The sequence below is a fragment of the Magallana gigas genome, chromosome 10 (genome assembly GCF_963853765.1).
Source record: "Magallana gigas chromosome 10, xbMagGiga1.1, whole genome shotgun sequence".
In the NCBI taxonomy this organism is placed as follows: Eukaryota; Metazoa; Mollusca; class Bivalvia; order Ostreida; family Ostreidae; genus Magallana; species Magallana gigas.
Window position 1 is genome coordinate 1710012 of NC_088862.1, and position 19332 is coordinate 1729343.

The 19332-nt window shown below is 32.4% G+C and overlaps 1 protein-coding gene across 1 annotated transcript; it reads right to left on the reverse strand.

Annotated features, from left to right (window-relative positions):
* Positions 1-2937: 2937 nt before the first annotated feature.
* On the reverse strand, positions 2938-19063 carry LOC105327574 (eosinophil peroxidase). Its single transcript, XM_011428138.4, has 15 exons — positions 18932-19063; positions 15441-15599; positions 15042-15171; positions 14663-14871; positions 13918-14100; positions 10598-10646; positions 9571-9680; positions 8609-8710; positions 7789-7881; positions 7250-7578; positions 6839-7005; positions 6518-6730; positions 6046-6212; positions 3748-3850; positions 2938-3179 (listed from the first exon to the last, which is right to left on the reverse strand). The coding sequence occupies exons 1-15, from the start codon at positions 18933-18935 to the stop codon at positions 3122-3124; spliced, it is 2076 nt and encodes a 691-aa protein (XP_011426440.3). The 5' UTR covers positions 18936-19063; the 3' UTR covers positions 2938-3121.
* Positions 19064-19332: the final 269 nt, after the last annotated feature.

The window sequence follows — 19332 nt, forward strand, 5'->3', positions numbered from 1 at the left end:
CATGTAATATTAATCAGTCTTTGTTGCAGGAAAAATGTTTTTTCCTTACAACAGGTGAACATTCTTTTTTTATGGACCGTCACATCCTGTCAGTGTGTACCGCAATGTATGTCGTTACTCTGAGCTTTCTAAAAAATGTAACAAAATAATCAATTTACCACTGTACATGTTAAACATTATTGTATATTTGTAGATACACAAAGCATGGCTATAGTTCATAACAAATTAGCAATGGATATTGTGAATAAATACATAGGAAAACCATGTATATTTGTACAAAACCAGGTCATAAATGTAATTTAACTTTTTTTCATATTAAAAAGCACACATTGCAATAATATTCCTCAATTAAATTGTATAGCTTGACTCACAATCTCATAATACACTTTATTTTACTCAAATATCAGAAAAAGCTCTAGATAAACTCTTGGTTTTTTTTTTTTTTATCATATTCTATTTTTGAAAAGCATTTTTATTCGTACATTGCACAACCTAAATACAAATATTTGGAATAAATAATTTTAATGAATTCATGACTGAATCCAATTTGAAGAAAATTGTATAATGTCGCTTTTTAATTCTCTATGCAATGGCAACATTTATTTGATGCATCAAAATTCATTACTAATGACAAACATAACTGGCAGTTGAATTTTCTGTATATATACACTCAAGCAACTACACTAAATTATTTTAAATCAGACAAATTAAAAGTATGTCACTAAAACACAAATAAACATAACTGATTTCAGAGCCATGTATAGTATAACAGAACGACCCCATAAACATTTTAAATCTACCGTGTTTCAATGGTAGGGTTTTTCACTTTTGGAGCGAAGAAAAATGTTTTTCAAAGTATAAAAGTATATAGTGTTGACAAACTAACAACGTATGTATGAAGACAATTTAGACCAAACTTGTAAATTCAATGTCCCTACCAGAAGGGATTTTTAATTTTGAAGTCAGGCTAAAAATGGTCGTATAGAATTGGTTCGGAAGAAAAAAAATATAATTTTGTTTGATACGTTGTAAATTATTTTTATTGGAAAACACTATTTACAAAATTTTGTCCTCAGAATATTAATAAACCTGTTGACAAATATAGGATTGGTTAAAGACAAATAGGATCTGTTGTGAATGGTTATTGGTTGTTTTACCTCTATTTATTGTAATCTTACATCTAAATTTGTTTTGCTTCATACCAACGCGTTGTCGTCATCAAGATATCATCACTTAAACAGTCGATATTCAATAGTTGACCGAGTAATACCTAACCCTTTTGAATGGTTTTATGTTTTATTAGCGTCTTCATGTCTGTGTATGTATCTTTTATGAAGGGTAATGGCTTGAAATACTATCTATAATTGTAAAAAGTACGCTAATAGGAAAAGTTCATTTTAAAATGGGTTGTCTAAAATAGTACCTAAACAACGAGCACCATTGTTGGTAACACTTATGTTAAACACTTTTCTACAACTCTCTTTGATATATTTTTCTGAGATTATATACTGTATTTTTTATGATAATTAAAAGCAGCTGAAGTACTTGCGCTGTTATTCACGTGGCATTAATTCAAATATATTGAAAGAGCAACAAGATTAATTAAAGACACAAAAATACACTACGCTAATTATATTGATCTCCCAAAAATGTATTTTAGTAAAAAACCCCAAAAATGGGTCATTTGATTACGTTGGCTATTCGAACAATATTTAAAAAAAAAAAGATGAACAGATACACAATTCTTAAAATCAAGTCAAAAGACTTTCAAACTTAATTTTTAACAAAACATTTTTTTTATTATAGAATTGTATGAGTTTTAATGAATTCCATTAACATTTACATTATGAAGCCATGTAATCAACGTAAATATAGTTGAAATGTCTTGAAAGGTAAGCTTTCTGTTATTTAAGTTGCCAAAATTGTCAGAGATTGATTGTTGTTTTGTTTTTAAAGATAAATGTTAAAACCAATGTTTCTAACCAGTCAGAGTCCATGAAATAGATTTTAAAGTCGTGTGCAGGTCTTATTACATGGGTTACAGGGTTTAACATTGACAGAAAGGGAATATGTACAGTGGATGAGATGGCGTGTACTCTGTATATAGATGAGGGGTACAAAGGGTGACAAAGAAATCACACAGGGCTACAGATATACAGGATAAGACATATTGTTTTAGGCAAATTCGTGTAACATGTAGAAATAATGAAATATAAAGGAATACAATTTCGAAGTGGTTCTGATCTATGTATAGAAACAATCAAACATTACTAAAGAACTGGTGGCGCAGTGATAAATAATAAGAGTTAAAACAGATTTCAAATTCATTTTTTTTCACTCAGTCTAGTCTATGAAATAAAACAATTATTATTTTGAAGAGTTATGGAACTTTAACAAATTTTGATTAAACCTAATAATCTGAGTTTTAAATAAAACATTTCCATAACAGAACCCAAGTACAAACAAGAACACTTTTTTTCAGTATGAATTTTTAATATGAATTTGATTTAATTTACAGATAGTAATCTTGTTCTTAAAGTTGGATTCATTTTTCTCCGCATCACTCTTAGTGATATCAAATATATTGATTTCGCTGAGTTACAAAGGCGTGCAAGATGATGTACTTTTGTTTTACTTTTAAAATTGAATCATATAAATGCATTTCGCGTTATTTTATAGCATAATGAATATGACCAAAAAATGTCAGAATTGTACAAACCTTGATGAAATGTAAGATTTTTTTTTAATTTTTTGAGGAGAGAACTAAAAGACACTAAGAATTGTATTAATCCTTTTCACGTCATGCTTGAAGACCTGGATAAAGATTACGCCATGCATGGCTAGAGATTGCCACGGTTTTTTTTTCATTTTTATACAGCCACTATCATAAATCACTAAAGGGCTGTTGACGCAGGAATAAAAAAAAATCAGACTAAAACAAATTACAAATTCATTTTTTCACTCACTACAATCTATAAAATTAAAGAAATATTCGTTTAAAATATTAATCGAACATTAACAAATTTCGATTCAATTCAATAATCAGTCTTTAACAAAACAATTTCATAAGAGAACTCAAGTACACACTAATGCAATAATGTCAATATGTATGGACATCTGCTCATCTCCATCTGGCGAAGTCTATTTCCGGAAATTGACTACAGCTTTGCCAGTTATTACTGTAATGAAAAAAAAAAACCTTTGACTTTATGTTTCGTCGTTAATTTAAAGAGATACATATGTTTTATATTTCGTGAACATTCATTTCACGCACCCCCCCCCCCCAGTTTTTTTTCTAATCTTTGAGAATTTTTTTTGTTTTGTATTCTCAAAGCCCCATCGAGTATACAAAAAACTCCTTTAGTTATTCATTTTTCTTCTCAAGCTTTAAACAACAATTGATAAAATCTAATGAGAATTAAGGGAAAAAAATGTTAAACACGTTCATTCATCAACTGTTTCGCATAAACGTTAAAGTATTCAACCTAGTAAAATCGAATACTTGATACTGGATTCCTTTCATAAAATTATTTATTCGAGGTGCAAACTTTTCTGATATGTTCTCATTATTGAACACTACCAAGGTAATGTTTACCAGATAATTCATCATTAAACATTCAAGTGATAACAAAGATAAAACTATAGACACCAAACTGATGATAAAGATAAAACTATAGACACTAAACTGATCATAAAGATGGAAATATATACATCAAACTGCTGATATAAAGTTTAGGACATACTGACCTTGGGCTAGGAACATGGAACACATCAGGTTGGATGGGATCCACTCCTAAGTTTGTACATACGATCTTGGCAAGTTTGACTTTCCTGATTTCTCGTAGTTGCGCTAGTAAATTAAAATAATTATTATTGTTATACACAAAATTGTTATTAATCTTTGGAACTTATGATATTTATATAACCCAGAAAAAATAAAAAAAATATTTGAAAGTTAAAAAAAAACAAAGTCAACGTATAACAACAATGCAAAAATTGCCTTTGATTACAATCATTAGCATGTAATGTCACACATTGTTGATTTAACAGTTAACATGAAAGGCTTTATCATTCTTATTTTTGTCTATTTCAGAGCTAACGGATAGTTTTCGTATTTCAGAGCTAATGGATTGCTGATTTAGTGATCTCTCTAATAAAATGAAAGTACCTGTTTGAAAGAAATTTAAGATGTTATAAATATTAGAGGGAGCTGGAGTGGAAAACCGACTTTTTCTAGAAATAAAATATAGAAAATAATATAATTTTTTTAACAAAATATTCCTATACTTTTTTCGGGGTTAAACTCAAGGGAAAGTATAAATACCGTCAATATGAAAAGAAACATGTACGAGACCCCCCCCCCCCAACTTTACGGATTGGGATAATGTCAATTTTTGAAGTGATATATCCTAAATCTTTAATCTTTTATGGTTGTTCGACCAGATTTGTGGTCGGTCTGCCGCACCCCATTTTTCTCTCCCCACACATAAAATACGATGTTTGCACAAGCCAGTTGTCCAACCTTCTTTCGAAATAGCATACGTTCATGAAAAAAATATAAACAGGCACGGATAGTCAACAAATCAGACAGCTATACCCTGTCATGCCGGATTTTTAATTGATGACAACCATTTCAATATTTCAAGAAAACAGATTCATTGTATATTAAAGAAATATTATAAGGTAAAGAGGAGAGACAGCTTTGAAACTCGGCGCTTTTAAATAGATTTCATCAAAAAAGTTTTTATTTTTGGTTTAAGAAAATGAAATACTTTTTTTTTTCTTTTAAAGCCTCTTAAAAGACGGTTTTTAATAGACATTTGTTTCATAGTGTGTTTCTTTGGTTTTTTACATCATTTTTCTTATTGGCCTTTATATAATTGTATTGTAATTTACGTACATACCAACTATAGCAAATAAATGGCAAAGTACGTGGGAGAGTATTAAAGTAAATCTGAATTTAAACAGAAATACACGAGGATCACATAAATTTAATTCATCCAGCCATGCACATCAAGCCCATGTATTTTGAATAAAATATTAAACAAGAACATTTAATAGAACAGAATGCACTTTATAAATATAAACATGCAAGATGTCGATAACAATCGTAACACAACTTTAAATTATAAAAAAAACATGATTGAAAGCCATACGCTAAAATTCATGCGGAAAAACCTATGTTGCATAGCAAAAATGGTTTTATTCATTATCTCTTAAATTTCCATAAAATTAAAAGTAGTGACTTTTAATCTAAATGAAAGCAGTCAAGAAGTATATGGTAGCTTCCACCAATGATCAGAGCTGGTACGTACGTAGGTATAATGCCGATCTTTAATTGTAGATCGACTAATGATATAATGTAATATTATCTCTCGAGAGAGTTGGACAGAAAATACAAACATCCATGAAACATTCACCTTCCTTGTGATGGCTATTTCTGTCCAGTTTTTCAGATAATACAATGTACATGTATTAGCGGCGTTCTCCTGAGACCACGAATTTCAACGTCAACAACTGTACTAATTAGTGGTGAATGGTACAATTAAACACGCTCGTCAGATCGCCCAATTTCTTTTGTAGTATTTTAACAGCAAATGTATCTTTGCACATTGCTACCAACAACCAATTATAAAAGACAAAGCAGTCCCTTTCATCCATATGTTTACACTGGTACGTAGCGCTATAACTGCTCTTATGGAGAGATAACTCGTGTAACGAACGATAACTCCAGGTTACCAAAAATCCGAAAATGAAGGTTATACTTTACATTGAAGAAAAGATAAAAAGTTCACTTGTACTCGCTCAGCTTTGTTAAATATTAAATTTTTATTATTGATTTTTTTACACTGTACCTCATTTTCAAACAAAACGCTGTCAGAAAAATAATGTTTTTATGCATAGAGATGAAGATCATACAAGTAAACAATGATGATCGTAGGTGATATTTGTCATGCATATGATAGCACAACAACACCCTGCCATTTATTTGTATGAACACCTTTTCTTATGAATAATTTAGCCTTCGATGTTTTAATCACTCACCCTGTTTAAAGCCCTCCACTCCTCGGTTTTCGTACCAGTATCTGTCTCCATCTTTAAGGTCTCGGAACTGGTTCCCTATGATACAGGAGAACAAAGGACCGACAGCAGCTCCGTCCAGAGGGGTTTCTGCCACTCCACCAGCAAACAGGTCAATGTCATCTGCCTCACTATTATAAAATACAACATTTTTCTCTGACGATCAAATGTCATGTTTCTCTCAAGACGATCATGTTTTTTATTATTCTGAATGAAATCAATTGCTTCTGACAACGACACTCATTTTTGTTTCTAAAATAATAATCTTTATGGCAAAAAAATACAGTGGCGGAAAATTGAAACATTTTAAATGCATGCATACTTTGAAACAATTTATAACATAATTATATCAAGGAAACATTGCATTTTGTAATGATAGCTGGATTTCAACAACAACGATTTAGTTGCGTCTTTGCGGACATGATATCCAATGTACCTGTAGAGGGCAGCAAGGACAGCTTTCTTTTCATCAGTAATGTCTGGTAAATTTGAGAAAGAGGTGGCTACCGTAAGTCCACACCATTTGCGCCATGCATTATACGGAGGAAGTCCATGATCACGACCTCTTTGCAAATTAAGAGCCCCAAGGTCCATTCCTTTACCATGCGCGTTTTCAAAAAGATGGTCTCGCACCGCACCTTCTAGTTGACTAAAATGGTTCACATGTGTCACATAGTAATATTCAAAGTAGCCTTGATTAAAATAAAAGATGATAATTCTGATTTACTCAAACCTATGCCTCTTTATTCGGACTTACTTGTCAACCTTCATGGAATTCGATGTAACAATAAAGCGCGCCAAATCCGACACCCTTCTTCCACCTTCTGTAATCAATAGGTGCGGATTAAAGAATATGGACTCAATTGTAGTGGAGTTGACGCGTGACATAAAGTCATAAAGAAGGTAGGCAAGGTTTGGCGGAATCTGTCAAGAGGCAACAAAAAGATGTAATTGATAATTTTACCATTTTTTTAAAGTATACGTAATGTTTTGCTTAAATTTAAACTCACATTTTAACAACGAGGGTATGGAATATTAAAAGAACAAGGAGTATACGATTTAAGCTAGTTTAAATATTACAAAAACATTTAAGTTTATTATCTATCATTAATTGATCATTGTCTGAACTATAACCAATTCAAGCTTTAATGTTCGACAAGATACTTACCAAGGAATGACCAAATCGAAAAACAGCAGCGTTAAAAGCGTTTTTGGTTGCTGGATTTCTACTGCTATCATAATTGTTGCTGAATCCCGAGTTCCGCAGCTTTAGCTTATGATTCTCAAGATCCTGTTTGCTCAAGATGCTTGGAAGGAACTCTCCGTACGTCACTTGCTGCATAAGGGCTCCGATTATCTTACGCGCCTCCTGATATAATTTTAAAGAACTCCATTTTGGTTGGACTTTTCGGAGTTCTCCAACAATTCTGTTGTGCTCTCTGACAAACAGCAGGTGGTTTCCACCAAGGGAAGGAATCTCGTTAACCCTTAAGTCGCCTAAAATTGTGTTTTATTATCTTCAATACTAACACTGTGACTTCCATGCATGTCGTTGATTTCAATAAACTTTCTTTCAGACATGAATTGTTACCTCGTTTGGTTAAATATGATTTTAAAATCGGGATATTTTGTTACTGCAGTCAAATAAAAAAAACGTACTCACCTGCATGTTTTTATGTTGCAGCTATATAATAATGATATACTAACCGGCATTTTGACAGAAGTCTGTCTCAGCAGAAGATTCACAAGTGTCATTGACTGCTGGAGGCAACAAATCCCCGGGGGAAGTTCTCATCTGTCCTGAAAAAAAAAATTAAACATACGCATATAGCTCCATTTATTATTCTGATATTTTCCTAAACAATTTTTATTCATTTTTTTTTAAATCTTTCCATTATATTTGATCTTTGAATTCCAATTACTCATTACAAACCACCAGAAGGTAGTTGGTTAGATGTAGTTAAAGCAAAAAGTAGTATGCATTTTTTCTGAGCAATAATGAGCTTTCTTAAAGGAAGAACTGAAGACTTTAGTAGTGCTTTGTGTAGATAAATTGTCATGTTGAACTTAAAGTGCATAATAGATCAACAAAAACATATAATTATGGTATATAAAAGAAATGTAAATTGTGTATTAAAATTCATATTTGTCGACTTTTCCTTTAAATTCATCAGATTCTAAAATTTTAGTTAATATAATTGGATTTAATCTGTACAAAAATACAGTAATCTTCGCCAGAAAAATGTATTCTGCTAGCACTTCCTATTGCCATGTAAACCAAGATATAAATGTGATTTGTCAGTTTTGTAAAGTGTTACAGGAGAAGCAATATTGGCCATTCGCAATTGTCAATATTCTAAATTGGCTAAGACTTTATCCCCTTTATAACTAAAAAGTCACATACTAGTAGTAAATGAGATGATAAAAATGAAATGAGAATATGAGCTTATCATTTCGAACTAACTTTTTAGATATCTGAAGCATTAAAGTGTAATTTTCCAATTATAAAATCATTTGTAAGCTGAACCTGTGTCTGTGTTTTTAAGCTCTTCCATTTTCTCTTTAGAGCTTCCATACACTGAACCGCCATCAATGAATGATGTGATCTGGTTGATTTGTTCTTGAGGACCTAGGTGAATCAAAAATTCATTATGAGAAACAAATCCAAAAATACAGTACCGTTAATACCAACCTAACAGAAAGTGGATCCCTACTAGATCATGGTTCTTTTTTTGATTAATCCTGGGTTTACTCTACCTTTTTTAGAGTAGACCTAGATTTAAATAGGCATGGTCACGATTCTGGTGCATTTTTTTCAATTTTGATATTTACAATGCTTCAGTAAGGCATTTTTAACAGGCAATAAAAATGTGTGTGCCATTCGTTGAGTTTTAAGCGAATTAAAATGCTTACAATTCGTTGCTATGTAAACATAGCTTTCGTTTGCATTTTGAATGTTGAAGTTAAATCCAGTTTTAGACCTAAATGGATGTATCAATCATTAGAAACTGTTTATTTATGCTTAAGAAGAATAAGAAGATAGACCAAAAAGGTTGAATTTTTTTTTACTGGTTTATTTAATCTATGTAAACAAAACCTGGGCAAAAGATGGTACAGTGTTTGACAAAATACGGTTCTGCTTTAGTGCGTTAAGTGAACCTTAAAAGCAAACCCAAAGTAAAACCAAAATGAAAGCCCGAGTGAAGCCAAAGTAAACCCGGAGTGGACGCATTTTTTTTTTAAAGTAGACCCAAAGAAAACCCCAAAATAAGCCCTAAAAGTAAACCTTGGGATATACTCTGGTGTTAGGTTGGTTTGATTTGCAATGTATCCAATAAAAGTCGTTTTGCATACCGAAAAAATATATATTTTTGCAAAATGTATTTATCAATTTAATGTTACTTAATGATTTCGAGAAAAAATCAAAATTAAATAAAGATCATAGAATTCATGTTGTCCTAAAAATATATAAGGACTCAAAATCTATACCAAGTTGACATCCATCCCCTGGAGGAGAGGGGGCTGATCTGACGAATTCCATGCAAGAGTCATCGAAATGGGGATCATCAGACGGGATAGATATTGGGAAACACTGAGGTCTGAATCAATAAAGAAAAAACCCAATAGCAATAACAGTAATGGAATATTGCCATTATACTTGTATCCATAAACCTTTTTGTTAAAGTTCAATTCTTTTACAGATATAAAAGCAATATAATTATTTTTTTACTTTTAAATGTGTTATAAAGAAAAATATTTTCTAGATTAACTTTTCATTACATTCGGCGTTTTTATATTATACTTAAAGTACAAAAATGTGAAGAAAATGTAATCGTTTTCATGAATTTCCGAGATAAATGAAGATACAGATGTATGTTAAATTTGTTTCTCGGCATCAAAGGACTATGGGCAGTATTATGAATGTTCGCCCCCAAAGTACTTTTAATGAGCTTTGAAAATAAGTGGAAGATAGATAAAGCATATTTAAAATACGTGTGTAAAATGTTATTTCAACAGTGACGTCATTATGTATAAATAATGTCATGAAGAATGTCTTAATTTGATGAATGTTGTTTTGTAGCAAAATATCAATGTTTTCCGATGGTTTTTCAAAAGGAAAACATCCAGTGAAGGACTCCTCAAGAACAGATTTTAGTATGATGTGTATATTTATATGAAAAAAAATATGTTGAAATCGTACTTTAGCAGACCTGCGCTCTAGACTTCCGAATGCATGATATAAAGAAAAAATATTTCCATTAGCCTGTAAAATCGCAGAGGTCTGGGTTATTAAGGTGACATCACAGATAAACAGCAAATAAACAATGATGACTAAAATCAAAATTAAAGAGATAGGCATTTACGATGATTTATGAAGATTTGATTTTCATAGTGATACGACACGATTAAAAAATTTGTTAAAGTTGATGGCAGGTATTTGACCATACCAAACATAGTGACTGTCCTTTTAACAAAATTTCTTAGTCTAATGGTATACATCTATCAACGATTATACCTGTTCTGTACGTTCTCGCCGCAACAAGTTATAGGAACCTCACCATCACCTGTAAAAATAAAAATGTGATTAAAAAAATATTTAATGATAAAGGTTACTTGAACTAAAAAAGATACTTTAAATCACAATTGACACTCTATGATAATGGTAAATTGATTTTAACCTGGTAAAATAATTTGTACTTTGTAGGATATTTGACCGTTTAATTGATTTTAGAATTCTATTTTTTTTCTCGCTTTTTTCGTTTGATTTTGTCTAGAGCGTGTCAAGGAATATCTAATACCGTTTAACATTCGTATAAAGAGAAAAGGAAGGTGCGGGTAAAATTTTACTTTGCAAATTGTGACTTAAATAATGTTGAAATCGTTTAACAAAAATTACATCATATTTCATTCATTACTAAACGATTTTAACGAATTTCCTTATGCTTGCTTAATGCAAACATTGGATCATTAAACACTTGAATGTTTGTTAAAGCTCATTCCTACCTAAACTTGAATGTTAAAAATAGAAGTTTGTCATATTGGGGTAGCAAAAATCGTCTCTAAACCTTAAAGGAAATCAAAAGTCGGTTGAATAGTAACAGTTTGTGCTGCTTTTAATTCTAGAAATGTGGGCCTTATGGCTAAGTGGTCATAGAGTGGAGAAGGTTGCAACGTTAGGCATTAAATGGAAAGGTTGGTAGCTCAAAACCTGCTGTTGTCTGTGGATTTTTGTACAGTGCCGTTTGATAAGACACTATATCTATATTGTCTCAGTCCACCTAGTTGAAATTAGGTACTGGATTACGCTTGCAGATAAAATGCCATGGACTGGTGTCTTACAAGAACTATGGAAATAAAACCGGTATTGTAATAAATTATTACAATAGTGATTTGGGATGTATTTTATGATATGACTTACTTTGCAACCACTGTTAAATAAATATTTCACAAGTAGTTGGGGATGTATTTAATTATAATAGTCACTTTGCAACCACTGTTCAAATATTCTTTTTTTTAATTAAATAAGACTAATAAACTGTCTGTTTACAAAGTGGTAATTATAGTGAAATAATACCGTCAATAGTAGTTATATTTCAATAGTAGTTACAGAGTGTTTATTATGATATAATAAACTGGCCAAATTCTCTAACGTCTCACTTTTATATCTTTATTATTTGCCATTTTAGTCGTTGCCACTGTCGACTGTTGTTTAAAACGATGAACTTGTCATGTCAAAAAATTGTGATCGAGTATGTAATAACTCGACCATGGCTTTTTTTGTTGAAAAGCGGGATACATGAGATTTTCCCGGATGTTTAATTTGTTTTTTTAAAGTGCTCAATTCGATGGATTTATTATCTTTAACTGATTGTAAAACACATAAAATCAATGAATATAAATGCGGCGCATGCCTAAGGACCTTCAAGATCAATTGGCGTGGTCAGAGCTGAGCTCAGTTCACAATTCGTTTGTTCCCTTTCACGCTTTTGGCTGTATTTACTTTTAACCTTAACAAATGACATCCAAAACAATAAAACAGCTTCTCCTTATACACAATTTTCAAAACAAAACGCTAGATGTTTTACAACACAGACACCATTAAATCATTCTAAGTCTTGAGCGGAACTCAATGCACCCGGAAGTGTTGAAGATCACCATGAAGGTCAAACGCTGTGTAACGACACGTTAACGTCACTGCTACATTAGGGTAACTCACCTTTCTGATAGAAACTGTACAGCAAGCGCAACTGCACGGCACATTTTAGACCACATCAATGGCCTTTATGGGTGGGGCAATATAAACCAAGGAGTGAGAAAATACCTCAGCATCCAAATTTTGCAGAACTAGACCGTATGAACATGTGAATTTTATTTTATTCAAGCATGGGATCTCTATGAGATGCTGTTATTAGTGCAAATATGGAACGCATGATTTGTATATCTAAGGGTACCTGTACCTTCTTTATTTTTGACATAAGCCCTTAAGTAAATTTTGATTTAGTTTTAAAAAAAAAATTTGATCATTGTCCTTGTCCAAATAATCGGAATTACGAACAGTATGATACAAACACTTGTCTGAGACGTTAGACATTTTGACTAGTAAATATCCCAAGAGCTCTACTATTGAAATATTATTTTTTTTCAACAGTGGTTGTATTTAAATAATGGTTTCAATACTGGTGTCCCATCGAACGGGAATCAATGGCAGCTATCCTCTTTGCACCACGGGAACTGGGGATAGGCACAGGCCCTATAAATCACCTTGGCTTTTTATCTTAAATTCAACAATGATATTTGTACCTATTTCATAAATACATTATACGATAGGTCAAACAAAGTCAGTTAATAGTATTTGTTACTTTGAATACCTAAAATGCAAATTGTCCGTTATACGGCACAGGTGTTTGTGGACAGGACCGTGCACTAAATCCCCCTTTCAATTCTTTTTAATTTCTTTTTCGTTTTTTTTTTTTATTTATTATCGTTAACAACCCCATATAAATGTCTCAAGTGGAAAAATTACAGAAATATCACGACTCTGTGGCATATTTATAAGGGAAACGAGTGCGAATATAATATGCCACAGAGTCGTGATATTTCTGGGTTTTTTCCACTTGAGGCATATATAAGGGGTTGTTAACGATAATAAATTTTTTAAAAATAACGAAAATAGGATCAGAGGATAGTGCACGGTCTTGTCTACAAGCACTTGTGGTATACGGAAGTAAAACCAGAATAATAAAGGATTTAAAAGAACAAAAAGAGGTTTCAACAGGATAGAACCCAACTCACAGCCCTGGCCCTAGCCCCAAACCCATACTACCAATCTTGTCATCCAATCACTGTATAGTACATTTGATCGAAAGTTCATTTTTTAAAATATTCAATTGGTTGGCTCTGTTATTTTCTTGACCTGAGACCTTTTTCTATTAGAAGTATTGTAACACCCTAAGGAGCATTTATACAATCGACAGTCAGAGTCTGATGCAAAACTAAATTTCCCAATTCGCAGAGCAATTTCGATCTTTACAGCTGAGACATGCGCTTCTGTTGCGATGAATTTTAACCATTGCCTTGACTTTGTAATTTATCATAAATGAATTGTTTTAAAGCTTAAAGTTTGAATTTGATAAGTTTCTCAAACAAAGATCAAATTATTTATTGCTAAAAAAATGAAATTTTGTAGAGTAAAAATTTTACAAATTAATTTAAACTGCTTTTTTGTAAGACAATTATAAATTAAAATTATTCAAAGTGAGAAATAGTCATACACGTTTGGATTAGATTTGTAACAAACATGTTTGAATCATTTACATGTATAGCAGTACCAATCACCTTTCATAGTTGGGGTATGAGTTAAGTCATGGTCAATGAACTGTCCCCAGGCCATCACCATCAGGGTACGGGCGTGGTCCGTCTCTGTACAGTCTCCTGGGGCTCGGAAAAGGTTGTTACTGATGAGTCGTGGGCTGGGAAGGGGGCTGCCGTTTTTTGCTCTGTTACGAGGTGTAGAGATACCTGTATGCAAAATGAACGTTTTAATTGTTTAGATATGGTCACACAAATATCTTCACCAATCAATAAATGAGTCAAAGAAGTAATAAATACATTTGTTAATAGTATTTACAAAGAAGGCAGTTTATGTTTTATGCTTTATTAATAGATATTTAAATTAATAATTGGTCGTCAGAAAAACAATTAGTAAAATTTGAAATCTTGTCATTTATTGCATATTTACTAATATATACTAGAAAAGAACGACAGTAGTTTTTGAGCATATGTACTTTATGCTAATATAAATTACTTTAATCTATTTATAATCGGAATCGGGTGATACAGATAATATACAGTTATATACATGCGACTAAATATGAAAATAAAACGCCACCAGTGACTTCAAACATAAAGCTAAGATAAGATAAAATGCAGAAAATTTATCTTTCCTTGGATTTGACGAAAAAATTACACTATTTGAATGTATGTATTTTATTTCTGAAATTTCGCGACTTTTACACTTGCATGGATCCCTTAAGAAAGCTTTTTATTGTTTCAGCCAGATTGGTGCAAAATCAAACTATACCGTCGTCATACTCAGCTGGTAGGTATCGTGGTTGTGGTGTAATGGCGGCCCCCCAGGATGGATGGATTAGATTATTACAGCGTCCGTCAATCGATCGGTAAGGGCTTTTACTGGCCGAACCACATTCTGTATCCGTAGGGCAGAATTGGGTACTTACTTTATTTTGAATTTGATCATTATCCTGAATGTCAGATAAAGTCATTCCAAATCTGATAAGGATGAAGAGATATGATAGCATTTCTTCTTTCAAAAATATGTTAAAATAAGACGACACATATTTTAGACCTACGTCTCAAGTATGAGGTTTGATTTTTTTTTTGATTGAGAGAGAGAGAGAGAGAGAGAGAGAGAGAGAGCGTTAAAGAGAGAAATGACTTACTCGTCATGGAGCGTTTTTAACACTTCGATGTTAATGATACCACATTCCGTCAAATGCTTTGACTCATTTTTATTATAGGTTAACAAAAAATGTTTATTCCTCGGAGAATGTGGGACGTTTCTGTCAGTTCCTGCAACACAGTGTTTCAATTTGAAACATGTACCAGTGTTTTTAACAAAGATTACTTTATGTTTTCTAAACTAAACTATTTTACATATAATAGCATATAATGTTTACCTTAAATGGTTTTTAAACAAAATTTGCTTTTGTGTATATAAATAATTTTTGGTTAATTCAGTAATTTCCAAAAGAAAAGTGGAAAAGAAAAAAGTTCACAAAAACAAAAAAAGCACGGACGGCTTCCGAAAAGTAAACATAACATGTGGATGTGTCTGTTACCGTTCATTCGGAATTGACGGAGTTCTTCCTTATTCTGTTGTAAACTATTCTCCCCCTTCAAAAGGGATGATCTCACTGCTTTGTCTATTTCATTTTTGCTCATAGCGTCCACGACTTGAGTAATCACTATTACAAGCCAGACGCAATATTGGACTTTTCCTGCACAACACATGATTGAAAACCATTAAATCAACATGCCACACAGAATGGGTACACTAACGCAACGTAGATTTAAACAAGAGGCCCAGGGGCCACATCGCTCACCTGAGCAAAAATTGCCTTAATTCTGATCAAATTAGCATTACAGTATCAAAATATCTTGACAACTGAGTACAGTAGATCTTGCTAAAAAAAATTGAAAATCTGCCAATTTTTATCAACCTCTTATTTTTTGGTAAATACCAAGCCCCTTTTGTTGTTGTACCTGTAAGAAGATTTGTCTCTATTCCTATATACCCCCCCTCCCCCCCATTTCATGGCCCCATTTTTCTCTAGGGAATCATGGTTTCATCAGACTTAAATCTGCATAACCTTTGCTTTCACACTAAGTACTGAGTTTTGAACCGAACACTTTCCCAGAATAGTTTTAAAGATTTTCTCTTCATATTCCTATGTAAAAATTCAAACCGCCATCACGGTCCCGCCCTACCACTAGGGACTGTGATTTTGCAAACTTGAATTTACACTACCCGAGGATGCCTCTACACAAGTTTAAACCCTTTCTGGCCAAAAATTCTTTAAAAAGAAGATTTTTAAAGATTTTCTCTATATATTCCTAAGTAAAAATTCATCCCCCATTGAGGCCTCACCCTACCCCTGGACTATTATTTAAACAAACTTGAATCTATACGATCTGGGGATGCTTCCACTCAAATTTGGGCTTTCCTGGCCTAATAATTTTGAGAAGAAGACTTTTAAAGATTTTCTCTATCTATAAAAATTCATCCCCCATTGTGACCTCGCCCTCCCCCCAGGGACCATGATTTGAACAAACTTGAATCTACACTTCCTAAGGGTGGTTACATGCCAATTTGAGATTTCTTGGCCAAATATTTTTGAGAAGAAGATTTTTAAAAGATTTTCTCAATATATTCCTATGTAAAACTTGATCTCCCAATTGTGGCCCCACCCTACCCCCGGGGATCATGATTTGAACAAACTTGAATCTACACTACCTGAGGATGCTTCCATTTCAATTTGAACTTTTCTGGCCTAATAGTTTTTGAGAAGATTTCTAAAGATTTTCTCTATATATTCTTATGTAAAACATGATCCCCCTATTGTGGCCCCACCCTACCCCCGGGAACCATGATTTGAACAAACTTGAATCTACACTATCTGAGGATGCTTCCACTCAAATTTGAGCTTTCCTGGCCTAATAGTTTTTGAGAAGTCTTTGTCTCAGGTGAGCTAAAAAAGGTTAAGTTTACAATGCAATAAGTTGTTAAAGTTGGTTTCTGGAAGAAGAGACTTTGAAAATTTTCTTAATAAATATTGAAATTTTTTTTAGTTTTTTAATCTTTAGTTTTTAAGATCTGTGTACAAACACAGAATTGTGAGCAAATCTCTGTATCTTGCTTATAATTCGAAGCTTAACACTCAAATATGGTTAGTAAATAGAAATTGTAAACAATTATATAAAACACAAGAAACATGCACTATAACAAATAAAGAACACAATTTATTTTTTCGAAATGAATCATATATATACATGTACATGTATATACCTACATATTTCCGACAGCGATATCAAACTCTATTTAAACTGAATAAACTCGAGAAAATGCCGAGCATCTCAACAAAACCTATTGCATTAATATACCATTACGCAAAATATAATGCCGAATTACCGATAGAATGAATTGTATTTCAGTACTTTTTTGATACATCAGATTTTGCTTAATTTGCGCAGGTAAACAGTTTACTGTTTGATTTACCGAAGTCTCTGTTTGATTTGATACGTAAAAATCACGAAATACAGACGATAGTTCCCAGGTTACAAAGCATAAATAATGAAAACGAAACGAAAATCAGAACAAGCTAACACCAACGTCATGTGTGAAAACTGTCAACGCATTGAAATATTTAGCCTCAATTTACTTCACAAAATCGGCACAAATACATTTTGCATGTTTCAAAACTCTCCCTTCATTCGCGAACTGTTGCACAACAAGCAAATTCATCATAGTCAGATCGACCCTTTTTCGTATAATGTCATGGCTGCTTTAAACAAAGAACCTCGTTTTAGATGTATGGAATACGAGTCTTGGTAAAATGGGTACGCAAACCTGGGCCGTGGCAAAATAAAAGCCGGGGCAGATCGGCAATCGTCAATTCCAAATACGCATTATTTTGCAGCAATATTTACAGCAAATACAAATATACTGGTCCATCAAATATCCTGAAATTTTAATGAGATTGGCAGATTAATAACTGCCAATCTTTTGTTTTGCCCAGGCCAAGTCTTGCCTACCCATTTTACCGAATGCCGAATCCGAAGCTATTAAACTGATTGAAACACGCCTTTCCTTTATTATTATTTTCGTAATAACTCAGATTTGAAACATAATTAGACCTTAATTTTTGCAATTTATATTTTCCTTCCCATAAGGATAATTTATGCTAAACAACGTTGAATTGGAATCAATAGTTCTTGAGAAGAAGATTTTTTAAAATGCACCCCCCTTCTTTTACAGTTTCAAGGTTTTCTCCGCTTTGAATACAGATCTGACTTTTATTTCTGCAATTTATATTCGCCCTCCCATAAGGATGCTTTGTGCCAAATTTGGTTGAAATTGGATAAGCGGTTTTAGAGAAGAAGTTCAAAATGTAAAAAGTTTACAGACGGACAGACAGACGGACAGACGGACGGACAGACGGACGGACGGACGGACGACGGACAAAAAGTGATCAGAATAGCTCACTTGAGCTTTCAGCTCAGGTGAGCTAAAAAACCCAAAACAATTATGCTAACTTTGTTACAACTGTTTTTTCCTCGCCTTTACCCTTCTATATCTATATTCTCATGAAAAGGTACAATAATGCAACGTAGATTGTAAAAAAAAAAAAAAACAAAGCAAAACAATTATGCTAATTTTGTTGAAAAAGTTTTTTCCTTGACCAACTTATATATTTTTAGGATATTTTATACAACAATAATTGTGCACCTCTTTAATCTAAGTTGCATTGCTACTTTCAAAGAATGTTTAAACAACTGATAATTAATTCGCATTCTTGCATAATTTTATTTTAATATTTTTGATAGAAATGTCACGCAAATTAAGTTTTATTATCAAAATTTTATTTAGAGAATAAAAAAAATACTTTATTTGAATTAAAGTATTAAGAAATTGATTTTATTAACCATCGTTTGATTTTTACAAAAAGTCATTTAGAATATGTTGCTCACACATATTTTATAAAAAATATTTAGGAAATTTTGATTATTTGTATCGAGGAACATGATATGAAAATGCACAATTCATATTTACCCATGCTTGTGAAGTCTTGTACAATCTATCGCTTTGTCACAGGGTATGCGTACACCTTTATACCTTCGCTATAAAAAGATACAGCTAAAAAATGACATAATTTTACCAAGTATGTTTTATTCTCAGTACTGCAGTTTTTTTCGGAAAATCCAAGTGGTTTTTTTTTTCATTTGAATACCGAAAAGAATTGGTGAGAGGGACCTTTTCATAATACAAATGAAAAGAAATATCCTATTTCAGATATTCAATTTACAAATCTTGACTTCCTCCTTTGCGGAAAGAATCAAAGTAAACTCTGAATTTTTTTTATAATTTGGATTGAGATTTGGAGAAAACGCCAGGAATGAGCTCTTTTGTGACAATAGGGCATGAGTTGTGAATTATATTGACTGCTCGAACAA

Coding starts and splice junctions, on each gene's coding strand:
- LOC105327574 (XM_011428138.4), bottom strand. Junction 14,101..14,662: donor ACCAGCTGAGTATGACGACG/GTATAGTTTGAT, acceptor TTTTGCATACAG/GTATCTCTACACCTCGTAAC. Junction 3,851..6,045: donor AGTGGAGGGCTTTAAACAGG/GTGAGTGATTAA, acceptor TTAATTTACTAG/CGCAACTACGAGAAATCAGG.